The 24,916-nt window shown below is 39.9% G+C and overlaps 3 protein-coding genes and 1 long non-coding RNA gene across 7 annotated transcripts in view; 1 reads left to right on the forward strand and 3 right to left on the reverse strand.

Annotated features, from left to right (window-relative positions):
• Positions 1-369: 369 nt before the first annotated feature.
• LOC138914862 (uncharacterized) lies at positions 370-1,601 on the forward strand. Its single transcript, XM_070219560.1, has 3 exons — positions 370-655; positions 738-823; positions 912-1,601. The coding sequence occupies exons 1-3, from the start codon at positions 370-372 to the stop codon at positions 1,599-1,601; spliced, it is 1,062 nt and encodes a 353-aa protein (XP_070075661.1).
• Positions 1,602-6,942: 5,341 nt separating this feature from the next.
• LOC123002881 (protein tyrosine phosphatase non-receptor pez) lies at positions 6,943-10,338 on the reverse strand. The gene is made up of 4 exons (XM_044393558.2): positions 10,106-10,338; positions 9,873-10,049; positions 7,496-7,819; positions 6,943-7,434 (listed from the first exon to the last, which is right to left on the reverse strand). Exons 1-4 carry the CDS (start codon positions 10,280-10,282, stop codon positions 7,306-7,308), a joined length of 807 nt encoding a protein of 268 aa, XP_044249493.1. The 5' UTR covers positions 10,283-10,338; the 3' UTR covers positions 6,943-7,305.
• Positions 10,339-11,212: 874 nt separating this feature from the next.
• The window catches only part of Pez (protein tyrosine phosphatase non-receptor pez), a 67,727-nt gene continuing 54,023 nt past the window's right edge, over positions 11,213-24,916 (reverse strand). The window contains exons 4-7 of one of the 3 annotated variants that reach the window (XM_044393692.2): positions 14,375-14,593; positions 14,142-14,318; positions 11,766-12,089; positions 11,213-11,704 (exon numbers count right to left, since the gene is read on the reverse strand). In XM_044393692.2, the coding sequence (XP_044249627.1) occupies positions 11,576-11,704; positions 11,766-12,089; positions 14,142-14,318; positions 14,375-14,593 (849 nt within the window). In that variant the 3' untranslated portion in view covers positions 11,213-11,575. Of the gene's footprint in view, positions 11,705-11,765; positions 12,090-14,141; positions 14,319-14,374; positions 14,617-24,916 lie in introns of those variants that run through there. The other 2 variants (XM_070212358.1, XM_070212363.1) reach the window with 2 other exon arrangements.
• Positions 15,518-21,109, reverse strand: LOC138912279 (uncharacterized). Of its 2 annotated transcripts, XR_011417801.1 has the most exons (4): positions 20,939-21,109; positions 20,780-20,849; positions 17,741-20,685; positions 15,518-17,652 (listed from the first exon to the last, which is right to left on the reverse strand). It is a non-coding gene; the product is annotated as an uncharacterized lncRNA (long non-coding RNA). The 2 variants fall into 2 exon arrangements; XR_011417800.1 differs by having other exon boundaries at positions 17,741-20,849.

The following is a 24,916-nucleotide window of genomic DNA, read 5'->3' on the forward strand; positions in this document are numbered from 1 at the left end:
TTTCATCTCAACGCTAAAACTAGCGGCGAGGCTAAGTCAATCGTAGCCAAGTCCCCTCTCACAAATGAGGGTTTCGATTCAGCATGGGCAGCGCTTCGAGACCGTTTCGAAAATAAAAGACTGCTGGTAAACAGCCAACTCAAACTCCTTTTTAATTTGGGGTCCGTCACTTCCGAATCAGGCCAGGCCCTAAAAGATCTTCAGAGCACAATCCAAGGGTGTTTGACCGCCCTGGCTCATTCCAAAATTTCCACAGAGAACTGGGACTGTCTCCTGGTATTCCTGTGCTCCAGTAGATTACCAAAACTGACCCTCTCTCTATGGGAGCAGTCCCTTTCATCCAAATCCGACATTCCAACTTGGGATGAGATGAACACCTTTCTTGGGGACCGATACCGAACGCTAGAGGCGATTGAGGATATGAAACCAAGCCACAGCAATAACTCTACCACTAAGAGTCAACCCGTCTCCAGGAAACTCAACTCCTTCGAAGCTAAGGTGGTCACGAAACCAAAAAATTGCGACCTGTGCTCAAAAGAGAGTCATCCAGTACGCTTATGCCAGCGGTTTCTCCAGATGTCCGTGGATGCGCGGGCGAATAACATAAAGAAAAAGCAGCTTTGCCTGAATTGTTTCGCGAGAGGCCACCAGCTACGTGAATGTACTAGCACTCACAGCTGTTTCACATGTCGAGCGCGGTATCATACGTTGCTGCATAAAGGCAACCCCGATTCCAGTGGGTCAACTGCCGGAAATAGTTCTTCTGCAAGCCCACAAAATCCAGCGGTACAGGGGGCCGCCAACGGTTCAGAAAATCTGCACGGTGTGCAGAATTATTTCGCAACCGGTGCTCGAGCGGTTTCGGTAGGCACGGCTATTATTGACATATGCCACTTGGGCACGAACTACAGGGCTCCGCATTAATAGACTCGGGTTCTGAGGCTACGTTTATTACGGAACGCCTGTTCAACCTAATTAAGCTGCCATTCCGCCTCATCCGAGCCCAAGTTTCGGGCTTAAATCAGACCGTTTCCGCTCAGGCGACCAGGCTCTGCCATTTTTCCATTCGAGCCCCGAATAAGCCAGGTCTTCAGCTAGAGACTGCACCTTACGTTTTGCCTGAATTGGCCGGGAAGCTACCGTCGTACCCAACCCCACGAGATTCGCTGACTGATTTACCCGCTATTCCCCTGGCAGATCCAACATTTTTAGAGAGCTCCCAGATAGATGTTCTGATAGGAGCCGACATTTTACCATCCGTTTTGCTGAGCGGCACGCGCACAAACATTTGTGGTTCTCTCCTAGGTCAGGAAACTATTTTTGGCTGGGTGCTTACCGGCCCAGTTTCTAGTACATCTAGGCAAAATCGGGTATCAGCTTTCACGACCCAGATAACCGAAACGAGTGAAAGGGGCTTAGAAAAACTTCTCACAAAGTTTTGGGAGGTGGAGAACATACCCATTAAAAGGGTAAAGGAATCCGATTCCTATTGCGAGAACAATTTTCTCCAAACCACCACTAGAGACGCAAGCGGGAGATACGTGGTAACGTTGCCGTTTCGCGAACCCGAAAATTTCGGAGCACAATTGGGGCAGTCGTGATCCAGTGCCCTAGCTCAGTTTCTTAGAAACGAAAACCGTTTGAAAAGAGACTTTCCATTAAAAGAGCAATATGACTCAGTCATTCAGGAGTATTTGGATCTGGGTCACATGAGAGAAATTCTCCCGTCGTACGATTCTCCAAACTATTACCTTCCACACCACGCGGTGATCAAACCCGAGAGTACCACCACCAAACTTCGGGTGGTATTCAATGCCTCTAGCCCTTCAGCAAATGGGACAAGCTTGAACGATATTCTTCATGCTGGTCCAGTCCTACAATCTGATTTAACCATTCAGATCTTGAAGTGGCGTTATTTTCAATACGTATTCAGCGCAGATATTACCAAAATGTACCGTCAAATCTGGGTCGATCCCAAGCATACGCCATTCCAAAGAATCTTATTCCGGGAGAAAGACGGAGAAGTAGGCGATTTCGAATTAAAAACCGTTACTTTTGGTGTCAACTGTGCACCATTTCTGGCACTCCGTGTACTCCAACAATTGGCAGACGACGTAGAAAAGGACTTCCCTAAAGCAAGCAATATTATTCGTCATTTTATGTACGTAGACGACGTTCTGGCAGGGACCACTTCCATACATGAGGCTCGACTTGCAGTCAGCGAGCTTCGCCATGCTTTCAGCCGCGCCAGTTTCCCATTGAGAAAGTGGACAGCCAACCAGAAGCGCATACTCGAAGATATCCCAAACGAGCATCTACTCCACGAAGACTTTCGAGATCTTCACTCCGAAAGCTTTGCCAAAACACTGGGTGTTCGGTGGAATGCGACCTCGGACGAGTTTTATTTTGTTCCACCGCCAGTTGCGATTCAATCCACTCATACGAAGAGAGAGGTTCTTTCCCAAATTGCGAAGCTTTTTGACCCAGCCGGATGGCTGTCCCCGTTTATTGTCCGCTCAAAAATCTTTATGCAAGAAATTTGGCTGCAGGAGTTGGGCTGGGATGAAAATATCCCAGCAGAAATGAATAAGTGATGGCAAGATTTCTTACGCAGCTATTCCGAGCTTGAGCAGATCCGTATCCCAAGGTGGGTTGGTTTCCAGCCAGAGGCCAAGGTAGAGCATCATGGGTTTTGTGATGCGTCGCAGAAGGCATACGGGGCCGCTATATACTTGCGGGTGGAAGTTGGCCACAACATTATGACCCGTCTGCTTACCGCCAAAACCCGAGTCGCCCCTGTAAAAACGGTGTCCCTTCCACGGCTCGGGCTGTGTGGGGCAGTGCAGTTGTCCGAAATGATTGCAGCTATCCTTCCGAATATGCCTATTTCCAATTCCGACATTTTCTGTTGGACTGATTCCACCATCGTCCTTGCATGGTTGAATAAGCCGGCATGCCACTGGACCACGTTTGTAGCCAACCGAGTGACCAAGATTACAAAGGTGACGAGCGCTGAGCATTGGGCGCATGTGCGATCTGACCACAATTCCGCGGACCTGGCCAGTCGAGGCGTTTCGTTACAAGTGGCCAACACGGTGGCTTGAAATTCCAGTCACAGGCTTAGAGCAGCGTGCTGTTAAGGTCAATTTCGCACAGACCCCATCCGAAGATTTGCTGGAACGATTCTCCTCGTTGGATAAGGCTCTGCGGGTCCTTACGTACGTATTACGTTTCATTCAACGCTGCCGCAAGATGCCGAGGGACTCTGCTGACCGACCTACCAAGGAAGAGGTCCGCACCAGATTTCCCTGCATGGTGGCAATCAATTAGTGATACGCCTCATCCGATCGAAGTATTGGATTCCTAAACTCAAGAATCTAGTAAAAGCTGTGCTGAGCTCCTGCAAGGTGTGCACAATTTACAAGAAGAGAGTACAGACGCAATTAATGGGCGACCTCCCGACCGATCGAGTGTCCTTTTCCAGGCCATTTACATATACGGGCATGGATTATGCAGGCCCGTTCGAGATAAAGAACTATACTGGGAGAGCATGCCTTATTACCAAGGGATATGTTTGTGTGTTTTTCCACTAAGGCTATTCACTTAGAGCCTACGTCCGATCTGACAACGGAGAAGTTCCTCGCGGCATTTGCCCGTTTCGTAGCGAGAAGAGGTTGTCCCCAGCGGGTCCATTCGGATAATGGCAAAACCTTTGTGGGGGCCGCGACTCTACTTTCTCGGGATTTCATGCAGACGATCAAAGAGTCGGTAATTGAAACGTATAGCCACCAGGGACTCTTGTGGCGGTTCATTCCACCAGGAGCTCCACATATGGGAGGATTGTGGGAGGCTGGAGTAAAAAGCTTCAAGGCACTCTTCTACAAGTCAACGTCAAGTCGGAAGAGTTCGCCACCCTTCTTGCCAAAGTTGAAGCATGCCTCAATTCCAGGCCGTTGTCTCCCATGTCTGAAGATCCTTCTGAGTTATTGGCATTGACGCAAGGCCACTTTCTGATTGGGGGGCCGTTGCTTTCCACAGCTGAGCCCGAAATTAAGGGCGAAGCGCAGTCGATTATAAATCGCTGGCAAGAAAGAGAATGGAAAGAGGAGTACTTGAAAGAACTTCACAAGCGCAATAAGTGGCAGAATCCTTCCCGAGACATCCAAGTCGATGATATGGTGGTCGTCAAAGAAGACAATATGCCGTCAAATGAATGGCGGCTCGGGAGAGTGGTATCTGTTCTTCCAGGAGCCGATAGTAGAGTTCGCGTAGTAGAGGTCCTTACTGCTCGAGGGACAATAACACGTCCTATCCACAAACTAGTTCTTCTGCCTATGGAGGACAAGGCAATCTCCGCACTTCCGCAATAATAACTTCTGTCCTCATTCTAGTACTTCTTCCTATGGAGGCCAAGGCCACCTCCGCTTTCCAAAAATAGTGCCTTCTGTCCTTATTTTTCAAAATTCGTTCACAAATTGATACTAAATTTGCTTACCATTTTTATTAAAGCATCAAAACCATGGCTCCACGTCCTCGCAGCGCCCAAACTTTGGACGACAGACGTTCACGAGGTACTCGATCCTACCGTTGCCGAGTCTGTCGGGGAATCCATCCTCTACGGAAGTGCACCCGCTTACTTAGGCTCAGCACGGAGAAGCGGCTCCGCGCCGTCCTCATAAATAAATATTGTGCGAATTGCCTGGCCCATCAACACTCAGGGGGGCAATGTCGCAGTGGCGACACGTGCAAAAAGTGCGGGCAGAACCATCACACGCTGCTGCACCTGCACGAGATGTCCAGGACTACTCGTCAACCGCCCATCCAGCAGCGTCGTCAATCGTCATCCCCGCCACGTCGCCAATCGCCGTCCTCGCAACATCGCGGATCGACCACTCGGCTGTCAAGGGCAGTCTCGCGGTCTCCATCGCCAGCGGCACGGGAAGCACGGACACCGGTCCGACGTCCAGCGTCAGCAGCAACTCCATCAGTGGCGGCTCTCCTGCAGCATCAGAGCCTCCACATTCTTCCGACGGCCATCGTGTTGCTGGAGTCTGGGGCCACCACCTTCGAGACGGCCGCGTTAATCGACCCTTGCACACCCGTCAGCACTATCGACAGCTCCCTGGCAACTGCGTTCAAGTTGCCCACGACGACAGTGAGAGGCGAAGAAGTCTGCTCGACGACAATCCGGTCGAGGACGGGCGATTTCCAGATCGACGTGCTGCTGAAGATCAGTCAGAGTCTACGCATCCGCACCCCGATCCGCGCGCTAAGCGATTCTATGCGAGCCCAATTTGATGACATCCGTCTGGCCGATGAGCAATTCCATCGCCCAGCAACAGTCTCGCTGGTGTTGGGCTCGGACGTCTACCCCGACGTAATCAGGCCCGGGTTCCTAAATATACGTGATGGGCTGCCCGTCGCACAGGGCACGGTCTTTGGATGGGTCGTGTCTGGAGCATGCAGACACGCCTAAGGATTAATCCTTTGCTACGTTCGCCCTCGCAAGAGGGAGAATGTTCGCGCCAAAGTGGCACCCCCAGCCCCGGCCAATTTTCCCTTCAAGCGCCCCTGGAGCCTTGACAGTCGAGACAGCAGTTCTTCCAGATCGCTCGCATCTCGCTCTCTCGCACTGTTAAGTGTCTCCACTCCGCTCTCCAAGCGGCTCTTGACCTTCCACTCTGTAGTTATACCCGTTACTGTCTGTCTGTCTGTCTGTCTGTCTGTATGAACGCTGAGATCTCGGAAACTATAAAAGCTAGAAGATTGGCATTTTGCATGAATATTCTAGGAGCTCCTACGCAGTGCAAGTTTGTTTCAAAAAGGTGCCACGCCCCCTCTAACGCCCACAAGCCCCCTTTAACGCCCACAGTTTTGAAGCTATTATGAAAATAGTAACTGATATGTATTCGCTTCGTCAATACCTATCGATTGGCCAAGTAAAAAATTGCCACGCCCACTCTAACGCCCTCAAACCCAATAAACGCTTAAACCTGGCCAGCGCCTACATTTCCGCCTTTTATGACCAGTAGTACCAATATCTGGCGGTAGATGGCGCAATACAATATACACTAGCGCCATCTAAGAAATGGCATTGGAAAAAATCTGCGTTTTTTTCTGTGGGTACTGTAATTCACATTATGTTAATGCAAATTTTAAATTATTTGAAATGGGGCGCGCATTTTGTCTCTTTTTGCTCGTATACGTTTTTCACAAGTGCATTTACCTGCGCTAGAGAGAGACGGAAGATGTGCTAGGCAGAATTGAAAGTTCTAGAAAACCTCTTCTAGAAAGAGATCCCTGGGTAAAAATCGAGCGGCGAAAAACATATAAGAAGGCATATTTCTATTAAGTTGTTTAGCTGAGTAACGGGTATCTAATAGTCGAGGCACTCGACTATAGCGTTCTCTTTTGTTTTAAGTTAGTTCTAATTTTCAAGTGTAACCGAAAAGTCGACCAGTGAAGTTTTTTTTTGAAATAAACCGTGGAATTTTTATAACGTTAAACCACCCATTGCGGCCGTCTATTCCCTGCCCTACGATCACCCAAGCCGAAGTTGGAAGACCCGCCCCACTCCATTTCACAGGTAATTTGTATTTTGTTTTTTTTTTTTGTATAAAAATTTTTTTTATTAAATTACAAATTAAAAGAAACTATTTTAAATTTGTAAATAGTTAGGGTTTTAAATTTTATTATTTGCAATTCCAAAAAGTTATTTTCGATTATTTTTATTGTAAAAATCATCACCAAAAATTTGTTTACTTTTCGTATTTTTAAAAACGAAAAAAACGAAGTTTTAACTTTGTCATAACATTGTGATGTTTCGGTAGAACTTAGGACCATAATTCTTTCACTCCCTAATGCCCACCCATCGTGATCAAATAAAAAATCGATATTCAGTATCATATAAGCTCAAAGCATTTCAAAATTAAAAACGCGGTGTTTTTGAATTTAAAAATTTTTCTTAAATGTTTTAACGCATTTAATAAATCTGACAAATCTGAGGGTAAAATAGTTTGTCTCTAAACCTAAGGACAATTTTTGTGGCTATTGTTAGTTTAGTGGCGGTTTTATCGACTAAACAAAACAACAACAACAATTCGTAATTTTATGTATGTCTCGTTGTAAAGGGTTTAGTTTTTAGGGTTTAGGGTTTAATGTAACAGTTTCGAGAACAACAGCTGCCAATCGAGATAAAACATTTTAAACGATATTATACACATTTTAAAAAATGATGTCTACAAAAATGTACAATACGATATTATGATAATACAATACTTATAGACAAATTCTTTAGACTCCATCCTAGATTAGCCTCGTGCGCTTCAAATAGGTAATTAACAGATTGTAAATAAATTTGTATTGTGCGAGAGATGGTATAATGCTGTCCCGTTGATGCCTTAGCTGGCCAATCACACGAGGTATATCTAGATCCTGTAAAGTTCAGTTAAATAACGTTTAAATAATGTTAAGTTAAATATTTTTATCCGCGCACCTCGTTATGATCCAGAGTGTATAGCAAAAGATCTGCAGTCAGGGTCACTCCAGAACGACCACCTCCCTCCAGGCAATGTAATAGAACCGGTGGGTTTGTGTTGTGCCCCGGCGGAACTTCTTGCGTGGATGCCAGTCTTACAGAGTTCAGCTCTTCGAGAAAATCGAGAAAGTGGTTAACGTCACGCGGACAGTTTTGCTCCGCCCAGTCCGCATACTGCAAATACCAGACGGAACGGTACCGACGCGACGGTATGTGGTAAAGACGCAACTTGATAGTGGTGCAACGATCAGTGGTTTGTGAGAATTCCTGATATACTTGAAACTGGAAATAAGAAATAAGAGAATTAAAAAATGTTCTCAAATCATTAGGAAATTAATAATTCTCAAATACTTTGAACTGTTTCAAGTTTTGAAGTGTGAACTCGCCCATCGTCGAAAATTGTATTACAACCAGGGGTGTCACAGAAAACCATTCCAACCGAATTTCCCCCGAATAGCAAATCACGGTGTCATAGACGTCATTTTTGACGGTTTCTAAATCCCCCGTAAACAATAAACAATTTTTAATATTTTTAAAAGTTCCTAGTTCCAGACATGCTCATACTTTTGAGGAACATGTATAATAAATTTAAAGACGATTGCTCAATTTTTGCGACTTGTACGACTTCCGCCAACTCGGAAAACATGGTTTCGAGAAAAACGCGTTTGAAAATTTGCCCACGCTGACACTGGTCCACCAAACGGCCGATAACTTTCGTAGATTTCGGCTTGAAATTTTAGGAGAGAAAAATTGAAACATGTATCTTTCCGTAACTGAAAAAAAAAAAAAAAATGATTTTTTTGACCTCACAAGGTGCAAGCCTGCCTTAAGTTTTTTGACTATGTTTTCTAGAATTTATTTCTCCCTTAAAAAAAAACCTAAATTTATTCCTAGTATGGGGTTTAAAAGATAATGAGTGTTTTTTTTTAAAAACTTAACTAAACTTGCCTGTGATACATCCGTAAAATTGGCCAATGCTAAAGGTCAATTTATTTACTATCTTTGAGCTTTCGTTGGAATTTAAAAAAATATACACGTTATAATAAATTATTTATTCTTTTCTAAAACGTTTTTGGAAAATTGTTCTTGATTTTTGGAAAGTTCCAGCATCCAATCCAATCGATAACAGTGTTGTTAGTTTTTTAAAAACACCAATTTTATTTTATTTTTTTTAAATGTTTGGACTGAAAATTATTTTGATTTTAACGAAAAAAAATTATTTTCAGAAATTGATTACAAAAATATTTTTGTTTTATTGCGTGTAAAAAAAACAAAACAAAAAAACGATTTAAAATTGTTTTTGTTGGAATAAAATGGATTTGTTCATAAGTTTTGACTTTGCCGGTTTGTAAGTACGCCTCTGCCACGACCACTCTCTGCCTCAAATACTCAAATTAAAGGTAGGTTAAAGAAAATTACACAGGCCGACAAAATGTTTAAACTTTGCTGTGACTTTAAAATTTTGAATGCGCCCACCTTCTCTTGTGGTTTAGTTAGATTAAATTTTCCAAAACGACCGTATAAAAGGGACATGTACCTATTTAATTCCGAAAAGATTACTAAAATTGGTTGACGACTCTTAAAGATATATCCCAAAAGACGAACATTTGTGATTTTCCAAATTAAAGATACCGCAAATAGAAAAGCCTCATTTATCAAAATAAAATGGTGGCAGGCCTGGACATCGACACATGGCAAATTTTCTCGGCCTGTGTTATCTATTATAAACCGTTTACATCATTCGATTATCTTTATTGGTTCAAAAGTTATGATTTATTACCAAAAATAGGTCAAAAGGCGCCACGGTGCGTCGATCACATCGAAAACTTTATGATGGTATTTCTTTACTTTTTATTTTTGACCTTGCAAACAGGGCACGATTAAAAAAAAATTTTCAACTTAGCGAAATGAATAAAAATAATCAATAATAAAATGATTTATTACACCCTTGCAGAGGGTATTATAATTTCCGACCACATAAAGTATATATATTCCTGATCAGCATCAATAGCCGAGTCCATCTAGCAACGTCCGTCTGTCCGTTTCTATGCGAAGTTTTAAAGGTATCGCGATGAAACTTTCCCAAAAGTCTTCTATTGCAGGTAGTACATATGTCGGAACGAGCCGGATCGGACCACTATATCTTATGGCTCCCATAGGAATAATCAAAAAAATAATAGAAAAATCATTGTAACTTTGTAGAAAGTAGGCGTTTTGATTTTTGACAATGTAAAAACAGCATTTTAAGAAGGCTTACAAGCAAGGGTATATACATTTTGGCTGGCCGAAGTTAACTTCCTTTCTTGTTTTTTAATTCACTTGCTCTATTACAAACCTGGCCAAACTCTAGACGCTGAAGACTGTTAAGTGGAATATAGCTCATATCCTCGGTTAGCTGAACCACCAAATACACATCTGCCTCCCAGACACATTGCCAGAATATGCGCATGTTTAGCGCCTCATGCGGGGATTGAGCTACAATGTAAAAGCGTTGCTTTGTGCCAACAGTAGCCTGAAAAATATTAATTCAAAATTACTTTTTTGAGTGTGCATAACTTTTAAACGCACAGATATATAGGAGGCATTAACATAACCATGGCGATTGTCCATTGATGGCGTTAATCGCACTCTATTGTCGTCATACGGTAAAAAGTTAGGGTCGTGGTTCTTTGGCTCGTTCTCCTCCAGTAGGGCGCATTCGTATAAAGCATGATCTCGTCGCTTCGGTATGCGTTCAAACTCCATGAATAAATGCGAGTCACGTAGCTTTTCATCTAGTATTTGACACTGAAATTTTAGATAATATTAATCTAATCGAGTATTACTATAAAATAATAGATGTCGTTTGCGTCATGTTCCCCCAGCCCAAACCATAAGACCTAAAAATATGGAAAAAACAAGAGAGAACGCTATAGTCGAGTTGGTGTCCCGACTATCTAATAAACGTCACTCAGCTAAAGGAAGTGCGAGGGAGATGGATATATACCATTTTTTGATTGCGCATAACTATTTAATGAATGGTCCGAAACAAGAGAGAACGCTATAGTCGGGTGCCCCGACTATCAGATACCCGTTACTCAGATAAAGGGAATGCGAAGGAGATGGAGATAAAAACTTTGATCCACCGTAACTTTTTAACGAATGCACTATGGTCCAAAAGTCGATTTTTTGGCATAAATTCTAAAAATTGAGTTACAAACTTCAAACTTTTCACAATTTTTTTTTAACGAATAGCATGCAAACAAATTTTGAAGTCTGTGCGACTACGCCCTCTTTTGCCTCCCATGCAAGCAAATTTGTAGTTCTATAAGCAGCCTTTGAATTAAAACTATTTGTTTTTTTTTTTTGTATAAAAATTTTTTTTATTAAATTACAAATTAAAAGAAACTATTTTAAATTTGTAAATAGTTAGGGTTTTAAATTTTATTATTTGCAATTCCAAAAAGTTATTTTCGATTATTTTTATTGTAAAAATCATCACCAAAAATTTGTTTACTTTTCGTATTTTTAAAAACGAAAAAACGAAGTTTTAACTTTGTCATAACATTGTGATGTTTCGGTAGAACTTAGGACCATAATTCTTTCACTCCCTAATGCCCACCCATCGTGATCAAATAAAAAATCGATATTCAGTATCATATAAGCTCAAAGCATTTCAAAATTAAAAACGCGGTGTTTTTGAATTTAAAAATTTTTCTTAAATGTTTTAACGCATTTAATAAATCTGACAAATCTGAGGGTAAAATAGTTTGTCTCTAAACCTAAGGACAATTTTTGTGGCTATTGTTAGTTTAGTGGCGGTTTTATCGACTAAACAAAACAACAACAACAATTCGTAATTTTATGTATGTCTCGTTGTAAAGGGTTTAGTTTTTAGGGTTTAGGGTTTAATGTAACAGTTTCGAGAACAACAGCTGCCAATCGAGATAAAACATTTTAAACGATATTATACACATTTTAAAAAATGATGTCTACAAAAATGTACAATACGATATTATGATAATACAATACTTATAGACAAATTCTTTAGACTCCATCCTAGATTAGCCTCGTGCGCTTCAAATAGGTAATTAACAGATTGTAAATAAATTTGTATTGTGCGAGAGATGGTATAATGCTGTCCCGTTGATGCCTTAGCTGGCCAATCACACGAGGTATATCTAGATCCTGTAAAGTTCAGTTAAATAACGTTTAAATAATGTTAAGTTAAATATTTTTATCCGCGCACCTCGTTATGATCCAGAGTGTATAGCAAAAGATCTGCAGTCAGGGTCACTCCAGAACGACCACCTCCCTCCAGGCAATGTAATAGAACCGGTGGGTTTGTGTTGTGCCCCGGCGGAACTTCTTGCGTGGATGCCAGTCTTACAGAGTTCAGCTCTTCGAGAAAATCGAGAAAGTGGTTAACGTCACGCGGACAGTTTTGCTCCGCCCAGTCCGCATACTGCAAATACCAGACGGAACGGTACCGACGCGACGGTATGTGGTAAAGACGCAACTTGATAGTGGTGCAACGATCAGTGGTTTGTGAGAATTCCTGATATACTTGAAACTGGAAATAAGAAATAAGAGAATTAAAAAATGTTCTCAAATCATTAGGAAATTAATAATTCTCAAATACTTTGAACTGTTTCAAGTTTTGAAGTGTGAACTCGCCCATCGTCGAAAATTGTATTACAACCAGGGGTGTCACAGAAAACCATTCCAACCGAATTTCCCCCGAATAGCAAATCACGGTGTCATAGACGTCATTTTTGACGGTTTCTAAATCCCCCGTAAACAATAAACAATTTTTAATATTTTTAAAAGTTCCTAGTTCCAGACATGCTCATACTTTTGAGGAACATGTATAATAAATTTAAAGACGATTGCTCAATTTTTGCGACTTGTACGACTTCCGCCAACTCGGAAAACATGGTTTCGAGAAAAACGCGTTTGAAAATTTGCCCACGCTGACACTGGTCCACCAAACGGCCGATAACTTTCGTAGATTTCGGCTTGAAATTTTAGGAGAGAAAAATTGAAACATGTATCTTTCCGTAACTGAAAAAAAAAAAAAAATGATTTTTTTGACCTCACAAGGTGCAAGCCTGCCTTAAGTTTTTTGACTATGTTTTCTAGAATTTATTTCTCCCTTAAAAAAAAACCTAAATTTATTCCTAGTATGGGGTTTAAAAGATAATGAGTGTTTTTTTTTAAAAACTTAACTAAACTTGCCTGTGATACATCCGTAAAATTGGCCAATGCTAAAGGTCAATTTATTTACTATCTTTGAGCTTTCGTTGGAATTTAAAAAAATATACACGTTATAATAAATTATTTATTCTTTTCTAAAACGTTTTTGGAAAATTGTTCTTGATTTTTGGAAAGTTCCAGCATCCAATCCAATCGATAACAGTGTTGTTAGTTTTTTAAAAACACCAATTTTATTTTATTTTTTTTAAATGTTTGGACTGAAAATTATTTTGATTTTAACGAAAAAAAATTATTTTCAGAAATTGATTACAAAAATATTTTTGTTTTATTGCGTGTAAAAAAAACAAAACAAAAAAACGATTTAAAATTGTTTTTGTTGGAATAAAATGGATTTGTTCATAAGTTTTGACTTTGCCGGTTTGTAAGTACGCCTCTGCCACGACCACTCTCTGCCTCAAATACTCAAATTAAAGGTAGGTTAAAGAAAATTACACAGGCCGACAAAATGTTTAAACTTTGCTGTGACTTTAAAATTTTGAATGCGCCCACCTTCTCTTGTGGTTTAGTTAGATTAAATTTTCCAAAACGACCGTATAAAAGGGACATGTACCTATTTAATTCCGAAAAGATTACTAAAATTGGTTGACGACTCTTAAAGATATATCCCAAAAGACGAACATTTGTGATTTTCCAAATTAAAGATACCGCAAATAGAAAAGCCTCATTTATCAAAATAAAATGGTGGCAGGCCTGGACATCGACACATGGCAAATTTTCTCGGCCTGTGTTATCTATTATAAACCGTTTACATCATTCGATTATCTTTATTGGTTCAAAAGTTATGATTTATTACCAAAAATAGGTCAAAAGGCGCCACGGTGCGTCGATCACATCGAAAACTTTATGATGGTATTTCTTTACTTTTTATTTTTGACCTTGCAAACAGGGCACGATTAAAAAAAAATTTTCAACTTAGCGAAATGAATAAAAATAATCAATAATAAAATGATTTATTACACCCTTGCAGAGGGTATTATAATTTCCGACCACATAAAGTATATATATTCCTGATCAGCATCAATAGCCGAGTCCATCTAGCAACGTCCGTCTGTCCGTTTCTATGCGAAGTTTTAAAGGTATCGCGATGAAACTTTCCCAAAAGTCTTCTATTGCAGGTAGTACATATGTCGGAACGAGCCGGATCGGACCACTATATCTTATGGCTCCCATAGGAATAATCAAAAAAATAATAGAAAAATCATTGTAACTTTGTAGAAAGTAGGCGTTTTGATTTTTGACAATGTAAAAACAGCATTTTAAGAAGGCTTACAAGCAAGGGTATATACATTTTGGCTGGCCGAAGTTAACTTCCTTTCTTGTTTTTTAATTCACTTGCTCTATTACAAACCTGGCCAAACTCTAGACGCTGAAGACTGTTAAGTGGAATATAGCTCATATCCTCGGTTAGCTGAACCACCAAATACACATCTGCCTCCCAGACACATTGCCAGAATATGCGCATGTTTAGCGCCTCATGCGGGGATTGAGCTACAATGTAAAAGCGTTGCTTTGTGCCAACAGTAGCCTGAAAAATATTAATTCAAAATTACTTTTTTGAGTGTGCATAACTTTTAAACGCACAGATATATAGGAGGCATTAACATAACCATGGCGATTGTCCATTGATGGCGTTAATCGCACTCTATTGTCGTCATACGGTAAAAAGTTAGGGTCGTGGTTCTTTGGCTCGTTCTCCTCCAGTAGGGCGCATTCGTATAAAGCATGATCTCGTCGCTTCGGTATGCGTTCAAACTCCATGAATAAATGCGAGTCACGTAGCTTTTCATCTAGTATTTGACACTGAAATTTTAGATAATATTAATCTAATCGAGTATTACTATAAAATAATAGATGTCGTTTGCGTCATGTTCCCCCAGCCCAAACCATAAGACCTAAAAATATGGAAAAAACAAGAGAGAACGCTATAGTCGAGTTGGTGTCCCGACTATCTAATAAACGTCACTCAGCTAAAGGAAGTGCGAGGGAGATGGATATATACCATTTTTTGATTGCGCATAACTATTTAATGAATGGTCCGAAACAAGAGAGAACGCTATAGTCGGGTGCCCCGACTATCAGATACCCGTTACTCAGATAAAGGGAATGCGAAGGAGATGGAGATAAAAACTTTGATCCACCGTAACTTTTTAACGAATGCACTATGGTCCAAAAGTCGATTTTTTGGCATAAATTCTAAAAATTGAGTTACAAACTTCAAACTTTTCACAATTTTTTTTTAACGAATAGCATGCAAACAAATTTTGAAGTCTGTGCGACTACGCCCTCTTTTGCCTCCCATGCAAGCAAATTTGTAGTTCTATAAGCAGCCTTTGAATTAAAACTATTTAGTTACATTTATTTTGGGAAGGACTTAAATATCTTATATATACGAAATATACATTAAATAAAATATTGTTATTTGATTTAAGTATCATCTTCTTCTTCGTCTAGTACTACAGAGCATCCCTCGTTAAGGTCCTCATCCGAATCAGATTCAGATTGCACGTCCAACTCTTTTTCAAATGTGTTGTTGTTTTCGGAAGACGGCAACTCCAGAAGATTTAATACTTTGTGAGGAGTTAAATAACTCCGCACAAATAAACACAAGAAATACATGGAGAACTACATGGAGACCGGCCGCACTTTGGACTGTAGTGTAGTGCCGTGTGCAGAGGGCGAAAGGTCGAACGGTAAACCGTGCACTTTGGACCCTGAAGTGGAGAGTTGGAGAGAGAGTGGGGAGAGTATCAACCCAGAGAGAGAGAGAGCAAAGAGAGGCGTCAGAGCGAGACGGCACTAGCCTGAGGGAGAGACGAGAGAGCGCAGGCGTGCCGTGAACAAGGAATTAACGGTACAGCGCCGCACTTTGGACCCTAGAGTGGTGCTGTGCGCAGAGGGCGAAAGGTCGAACGGTAAAACCGTGCACTTTGGACCCTGAATTGGAGAGATGAAAAGGAGTGGCCGAGGATTAACGGGACCCGGAGGCCTATATAAGCGGGCCCTGCGATGGAGTCGGGACCAGTCATCGAGCATCAAATCGCGAGTGAACAACGTCTAGTAAAGTCAAAGTCAAGGAGAAATAGCCGTGAAAACCCAGCAAGGAGCAAGATCGCTACGTCAAGACGTTCGGGACCAAGCAAGTCTCCGAATTGCGACACAGGTAGCTGAGGTCCTTCAAGGCAACGCACGGCTAAGTCTGCAGAACATCAAGGTTGGCCGTAGTACCGACCATCACGACCATATCGGCTGTGATACCGATTAGTCCGGCTAAGTTGGCTGTAATACCGACTGGTCCGACTACATTGGCTGTGATACCGATTGGTCTGACTATATTGGCTGTGGTACCGATTAGTCCGGCTAAGTTGGCTGTAATACCGGTCAGTTGGCTGCATTGGCTGTAAATACCGATCAGGCTAGCTGTGCCGGCTGTGATACCGACTAGTCCGACTACATTTGCTGTAATACCGATTAGTCCCGCTGCGTCGGCCGTAGTACCGATCAGTTGAGCAGAACGTGGGCAGACTTAGCAGGGCATCCCGACCAGCAGAGTGTGGGCACGAGCAGCGGACGTCAAGGGAGCAACGCAGGACAACGCAGCAACGAGTCGCCCAGGACATCGACGAGGACCAGCATCCAGGGACCGTGCCGAGGACCAGGCATCAGGTACGATCGCACCAGCCAGGAGGGAAGGTTAGGGTGGAACGTTCATCTTTCTCTGGGCGTTTGCTACAGGGACTGCTGGCGTAAGCCGGCCGTAGTACCGGAGCGTCAAAGGAAACTGAGTAGGCGTCTGGCGGGACCGGCCGGGACAGAGCAAGGGACAGGAGACTGCGGCTGGCAGGACGAAGGTCTTGCGAGCGTGGTGCCTGTTCACCCTAGTCTGAGAACGGTGACGCTTCCCTAAGCCCAACGACCCAACTCCACGCCCTCGTCGACGAGTGGCAGCGAGAGTACCTGGATCATCCCGGAGCATCCCACCGAGCGGAGTCGCAGGAGCATCGTCAGCACGAGGCACAACAATTATTGTAACCCTGAGCCGTAAATAAACGCCTCTTTGAACCGAGTTCTGAAATGTTTTACTGTTAACCGGGCGGTCCCGTTTATATAAATTTGGTGGGACGAACACACAAATCTACTGAGCTAGCCGCACGATCTTCGTAGCGAGCAAACCACAAAAATCAGTTCGTTACAACTTCTTTGGGAAGAGTTTTTTTTTTATGTTTTTTCGTTCTCTTTCCTTTAAGCAGACACTTGATAGTAGTGGATCCGAGGAATCTATCGCCCTGTGAGAAAGATCAGTCATAGTATTGATTCGACTATTTTTTCTTGCGTGTGAGAGTCTGACTTTTTTGTACATTTTATTTCGTGCCTCTGAAGCATTTTCGCCTAAGCATTCTAGTGGTACCAATGTCGAATTATTTATTTGAAAACCGTGGACCAATACTTTGTGAACCATAGGTGACATTGGGTACCACGGGTATGTCTTCATATATAAGCAATATGTTTGCTCGCATAAAGTCCGAAATTTGGTAGAGTTTATGTAATGGTTACAGGAAATTGCTATTAATATTATGTGAAAATGATTTAAAAGGGTTTCGTAAAAGCTGGCTATGGATGACAGTTGTTTGCTTTTCGCGGAAGCTCTTCTGGCCGTATTACCATCATTGCTGTTGCCACTGCCATTCTGTTTTGGAATGCTTATTCGAAGACCCATATCGTTCCAAATCTTTTCCTGAATATTCTTTTTGCGCGCACTCATTTTATCCTTGTCATCACGTTTTACATGCCATTTTTGTATTTCAATTGTGTATGATATATTTAGGACAAATTCTAAAAAGCGGATCCAAGCATGTAAAGGACTCACCCCAAATTTTAAAGGTTCAAGCTTGGGGGTAAAGGTTTTTGAACTAAAATCTTTGGTTTCCAGAATTTTTGTTGGGGTGACACCACAGATTGGACTGCATTGAGTTGATTTGGTACCAGCAAAGAGTATACATACATAGAGAGGACATCCCATATAAAAAAGTCTGTCGTATGGCGGGTTCTAGCGGTGGAACCCGCAGTTTAACGGTAGAACCCGGACTGCTCGATTCTACTTGGAATCTAGTCGGCCGCGGCACTGTTTGCCATTTGGCCTAGTGGATAAGACATCTGACTACCAATCTAAGCGGTACGGGGATCGAATCCCGCTGTAGAATTTCGATTTCTTGCGAGGGCAAACTTTTTTTTTTTTTTTTGGTGCCGTTTTCTCGTCCGCCTGTTAAATTTAAAGTAGGGTTCAAACTCCGATTTCCCATTCGATTTCAAGGTTTTAACCTACTTTAAATTTAACAAACGGACGAGAAAACGGCCCTAAAGCTAGGAACACACGATGTAAATAATTTGCAGCAAGTTGATTGCTGCAAACTAATTTGCTGCAAATTTGTTACATCGTGTATATCTAGCTTAAGAGTATTTATTATTTTTTTTTGTGTTTTTGTATTTCTTTTAGGAGCATTTTTAATCTTGTTTTGTTTTTTTTTCTATTTTGTAATTACTATTGATCATCAAAGGGTAACACTATTAGTAAATACCCTGCAGGAAAAATGCGAACTAGTCTGAAAAACAACTAATATAAAGCAACCGGAATTTGTCTGAATGCATTTGGACTACACAGGGTCTAGAAAATTTGTGCTAGTCGAAAAAATTATTAATACAAAACTAGTAAAAAAGAAACTTGTCTTGGACTAGTACCATTCTGACAAAAAAAACCTTACAAATATTTAACTGGTAGAACAAATACATGTTATGGTCTAGTTAAAATACAACTGGAATTTAACTAGTTGCAAATGAAACACATATGATATAAAAATATAGCCTAGAGTGTAAATGTCTTGGGAAATTTAACGCTAAACAAATCAAACACTCGAGGTCCTCGGTTCAATCCCCAGTCTCTGTAAATTTTTGTTTGTTTTTTGTTTACTAGGTGATGTTTTAGTTTTATTTTAAACTTTGTTTAATCTGTCCGAGGCAATATATACGTGAAAATCACTGTTTTTGAATTATGTCACACTAAAATTCATAAACCTTGTTAGGGCATTACAAAATGTGATGCGTGTATGGCTCAATCAGTTAGTGTGTCTACAAATCCAAAGGTCCCGGGTTCAAGTCCTAGAGAGGGCGACTTGCCTCAAAAAAAGTAAGTTTGTTTTAATTCCATTTAATTATCATTTACTGTATTTGATTACATAATAATGATCAGAAATTCTCTAAGGACCGCGCCTATTAATTGGATGCTAAATTAGGATAGCGTCAAGTTAGGCAAGTACTAGTGAAATCCAATCACTTGATGGTTTAGAGATTAATTTTTAGTTTTTTCGTGAAAATATTTTTTTTAGTGTAGCTTAACAGCTGTAACCATAAATTGCTTAACAGTCACTAGTGCAAAACTAGTAGCAAATGGACTAGTTGTTTCCGACGACAAGCATATGAAAAATGGACCACTTCGTTACAAGGAAATGGACATAACTTGAACTAGTTAACCTTCTTGACCCAACTAGTATTTTAATAGTCCAAAACTGATTCCGTTTCCTGCAGGGTAGATAGATCTTAAAAAAATATTAAATATATTACATATATTTTAGAAATTAAGCTTTGTAATACTCATGAATTATTTTGTGGCTTTAAAGCTTAAATAACTAAAACAATAAGATAAAATAAATATATTTCGAGACAAAAAAAAAAACAATATTATAAAACGTCTGCCCTTTGCGGGGATCGAACACGCATCAACATCGCTGATCAACGCTTTAGCCAGCACGACCGTAGACCGAGTTGGATGTTATGGGCAGAAAACCCTTTTCGACTTTTAAAAGTTGTTGGTCCTCGATTATCAAAATGACAAAAATGAAATTTGGTCCAAAATGTGTTGCCACGTTCTCGCACACATGCACACAAAGCCCACTTACACTTATGCATTGTGTATTCAATAAACGAAACCTAAAAATAGAACAAGCTCATTCCCCTTTTCCCCTTGCCGACAACAGTGTGAACAGAAAGTCAGAGTTATGCCCCCTTTGTATATTGTATACTCTTTGGTACCAGTTAGTACGTTAAGTACTTTCCCATCGATAAGTGTCATATGCATTTCAAAGGTTACTGATATGTCATTGGGTTCATCCAGGTTATAAGAAAACTTTTTCAGATTATTAATTTGAAAGTCTAACTGATTTTTTTCCATTATAATATGATCAGTACACTGTGTTTTAGCTTCTATTACTTGATTGTAACTGGGATAAATGTCGCTGTGATGACTTATGTTCAAAACCCTAGTGTTGACAAATTGCTGTTTGGTTAATGAATTTTCCAAAATGTAGGCTAAGGCTTCAATTGGTGTAAGTGGAGTCGGTTTTTGGGTTTGAAATTCCTTTCTCAATTCCGTGGTGTATTCAGGTGTTGTAATAGTTTCTTTAAGAATCAAGGCCACGTCTGCTTTACATTCTTTCTTAGCTGAAACTGCTGCAGCATGCATAAGAAGATTTGTATTGTGATCTTTTTCATTCGCAAGCTCAGATGCTAATTTTCTTTTCAAGGCCCTGCCTTTGTATAAGACAATGTTGGGCGTCCACATCTTTGTGGTGTTTGATAGTTTTTATTTAATGTAATTGTAAGTTTGGACGACATCCATTTGGCATGCTTTAACTTCAAACGTTCGACCATATAGTTACGTTTTGGAAGTTTTTCTTTTATAAAGTTTTCAAAATATTTAAATTTTTTATTTATTTCTAATTTTACTTCATCTCCCAATTGGTAATCGCTAATTTTTGTATAGCTCCAATCAGACACCGATGATATGTTCCGGTTGTTGCTGTGCCAAACATCGAAGAAAGCGCTATGTGAAATCTCAAAGGTCCCTGAATATTGTGGAATTACGTGAAAAGGGGGACGAACGGGAAAAGGTGTTAATTAGCGCTGAGAAACGACATATACATGTACAAACTGGCGTACTTAGTTTTTGTGGGCAGACGTCGGGTCGTTAGTTATATTCCATGAAACACAGGGAAAAAATGTTAATTTTCTATAAAAATACACATAAATTGGACATTAAACACAGGTCGACGACTAAGACTACACATAAATGTACTATACACACTACATATTACATACCTTGATCTTCAATTTCCATAATTTATTTATTTTGTCCGGACAGAGATGTTTTATTTTTTCGCACAAACGTAAAGAAAATATTTTGGCAATTGTGTACTATTGAAAGCACATAAAAAGCGTTAGTGTAGCTTTTAGAGCTTTTTTTAAGTTTGTATATGGGCAATTCTCTGCTGTTGCACGCGACGTTCGTACGCTTTGCAGGTGAAAAATACTATCTTCCAGTACTTCTTTTCCTTTGGCACTAGGCTCAAATTAAAGGTCTTGATTAGCACTAAAATATGTGCTAGGGGTGACATTGGGACATTTTTCATTTTTAAGATATATAAAAAAAACCAAGACTTTTGCACGCGACACGAATAGAAGTTACTTTTTTGACTTCCTGCTTAACTTTCGATTGTAACGAAACGTGAAGGAATATTTTAATGCAGTTAATTTCATAGTGTTCCTTGGTCTTTCTTCTTTAAAATGTATTTGGTTTGAATTCAAAATACTGAGTGGTTAATTTTTTATTAGTATCGAAGTGACTGTCACACGCGACATGTCGCACGCGACAGTTTTTTCCGTCATTTTCTTAGGTGGTTTTTCTGCAACCTTAACGTCAAAAAAACCGTTTAAGAGCCACTTTAAAAAATACTAAAAAATGACTTTTTTGTCCATATAACCGGTATTACCCTGTAAAATTATCCAAGGATACTCATATTACTTAGCTTAGTTGAGGATCCATCTAACTAGAATCAAATACCAGTGCAAAATCATGTAGAAATAAGTTTTTTTCAAGTTTTACGCTTTTTGGCTTGGTTGACATCCCCAGAGAATTGCCCATATGTATGATCTATTAACTTTAAGAATTTAAAATCAAAAATACAAAACATTAACATAACAATTTTGACTTTATGCCAAAAAACCAACCATAGTAGAATGGTCCGATTTAAAAAAATTAAATTATTCATAAACACAATAAAACTGCATTTTTACTTTTCCGAAATATTGAAATTTTTAAAATCGTATATAAGCGATTGTGGGCGTTAGAGGGGGCGTGGCACCCTTTTGAAACAAACTTGCGCTGCGTAGAAACTCCTAGAATCTGCATGCAAAATGTCAATCTTCTAGCTTCTATAGTTTCCGAGATCTCAGCGTTCATACGGACAGACAGACAGACGGACATGGCTATATCGACTCGGCTTGTGACCCCGATCAAGAATAAATATACTTTATAGGGTCGGAAAGGCTTCCTTCTAGCTGTTACATACTTTTGCACGAATACAATATACTCTTTTACTCTACGAGTAACGGGTATAAATATCTGATATCTCGGAAACTACAAAATCTAAAAAGTTGAGATTTCCCACACATATTCTTGGGCTTCCTACGCAGCGCAAGTTTATTTCAGCCGAGCGCCACGCCCACAATCGCCCACTAACGATTTTAAAATGTGTCTGGCGCCCACATCTTTAAGGATTTCCGAGAATTTATTTATGTTTATTTATCTCTAAAGATTATAAAGTGAAAGACCGATTTTTAGGGGGATACGACCACAGCCTAAACCATAAGAGCTAGAGCAGACAAATCACAGTATTCCATTGGGGGCGTAGGCGCCCACTAAGGTCCGACATGTCCCCCCAGTGCCCCCAAACAGCTCCAATATTCATATTTAGAGCAAATAATCATTAGATTTACTTAAGCTTAGCTTCCAAAGAGGTTGGAATTTCGAAATTTTAATTTTGCAGAATTTGAGGTCTTGATAGGGCCTAATTAGAAATCTAAAAGAAATTTCGATATCCCCCATAATTTGGGGGCTACATTTAAAATTAACTTTTCGATTTAAAAAATCTAAACCGCTGCTCAGATCGAGATGATTTTTTGGTAAATGGTTATTCTATGGCCCAAATGCTTAAGTTTAATTTTTTAAGTTTTTAACCTTTTTTTAAAGTATTTTGTTTAAACAATCTGAGTATTACTATAAAAGAGTAGATGTCGATTTGCGTCATGTTCCCCCAGCCCAAACCATTCTGGAAAAAATTGGGTCTGAATCGTGTGTTAGAGGAGGTTCGGCTCCTAAGGACTCCCAGGACTCTCGAAAAATGCGAAATTGCGGGATTAAAACATGAACCATTCCCACAGTTTTAACCAAACAAATTGATATTTTTATTTTAAGCTTTATTTGTGGAAATCTTTGAAAGCCCAGAAGATGAGCCCCAACCGACTTCCGGTTGGGGGCACTTAATTATTTTTTCCGCACCGATTATGCGATCGGATCCGTTTTTGGTTTAAAATGTGGAGCTATGCCATACAATCAGTAAGCAATTTTTTTTTTTTTTTGATCCAGAGAGAGTCATTTGAAGCGAAAGAGACGCCGCTAATGTTTTTTTTTTCTGGCTTAGAAACACCTGATAAAATTTGTACTATTTGGATACCAGAACGAATTATCTAATGGATGTAATTCTAAGTCAAAGTGTGTAGCCAACCCATTTAATTCATAAGGAATTTTTGTTTTGATTTTAAAAACATTTTGGATTTGCTTTCAAGGGGAGAGCAGGGAAAATCTTTCAGTCGTCACATTTGCATGTGAGAAACGCAATGACACACACACACATCGATAAATTGGCATGTACATACATAAGTATGTAATGATTAAATTAGGATAAAATAACGGATCACCCAATGCAGCCATTCTAAGGCAAATATTTTGCAAACATTAAAATTATGTTAAAGACGAGGGGCGCACGACGAAAATTGTTGGCAAATTTCGTCTCCAAAATTACACCTACTGTTTTCACCCAAAAGAGTTGGAGCTTTAGGTGTTTTTTTCCTCATTTCCTCATTTCTTAAAATATTTAACTCCAGCTGTTGATCCCCGGCCGACATTGGGGCACTTCCTTTTTTGTTTACCTACCGATCCTGCGAGCGGATCCGTTTTTCGCTTAAAGCATTTTGGCCGTAGCCTTTCATAGGTATTTGTGTGTTATTTTTTATATATTCTTTCAGATCTGTTCAAAAAAAACGGTAAAAAAGAGTACGAGTTTTTCTCTGCATTCGCTTAGCTAACCAATATTATATAATTAGGCTATTAGAACGGTGGAGTTAAGGAATAAGGTGAGGTTAGGGGTTAAGTTGCGATTAAGGAGGTATTACATAGGTTAGGGTAAAAGTAATGTAAGGGAAGGGTGAAGGTGAGTAAGGTAAGGTTCGTTTGGACTTTAGTGAGGATAAGGTCAATGTGACAATCAAGTTTTACTAAAAAAAAGTGAATTTAAAGTAATTAAGTATAGTAAGGACATTTTTTTCAGGTGAGACAAAAGTTAGGTTAGCTGGTGCTAAGGTGGGTTAAGACTACACTCAAAAAAAAAACACCGTGCTAGAAACAAGCAAATTCAGTCTTGATTTAAGAACGATTTCATACTTAAAATTTCAAGAACGTTTCGTACTGAAAGTTCTTGAATTGAGCACGATTTAAACTTAAATGCCAGTCAAGCACAAATATTCTCAAACTCAATACAAAAATACTTAAATTGAGTTTAAAAGTATTTACTTTGAGACAATCAAACTTAATTCCAGTTCAGAAAGTGTTTGCCATATATGTGTGTTATGTAACAAGTTCTCGTTTATTAAATGGTGTAAAGGTAATAATGGAAAATACTACTTAATAACATTATTATTTATAATAATAAATCTTATTTTATTTATATCGCCAATATGCATTTGCAAGGTTGGAAATTACTAAAAACTTTAAATGTGTACAGAATAATGTAATATAATATAATATATAATATAATACAGAAATTCTAATAACATATTTATTGCTACGGCCAGATTATCCCATTCAATTTATTAAAATTGAAATATAAATATTTTCTTGGCTCCATTTGATACTTTTGTTTACGTAGTGTGGCCGTCTGACCGTAGCCTGAGGAATATTTCTCATTTGTCGTTTTTCTGTAAATAATTCGGACGGTCACTCTAAGTCACTCAAGTTTTACA

This window comes from Drosophila takahashii, chromosome 2L, assembly GCF_030179915.1.
Source record: "Drosophila takahashii strain IR98-3 E-12201 chromosome 2L, DtakHiC1v2, whole genome shotgun sequence".
In the NCBI taxonomy this organism is placed as follows: Eukaryota; Metazoa; Arthropoda; class Insecta; order Diptera; family Drosophilidae; genus Drosophila; species Drosophila takahashii.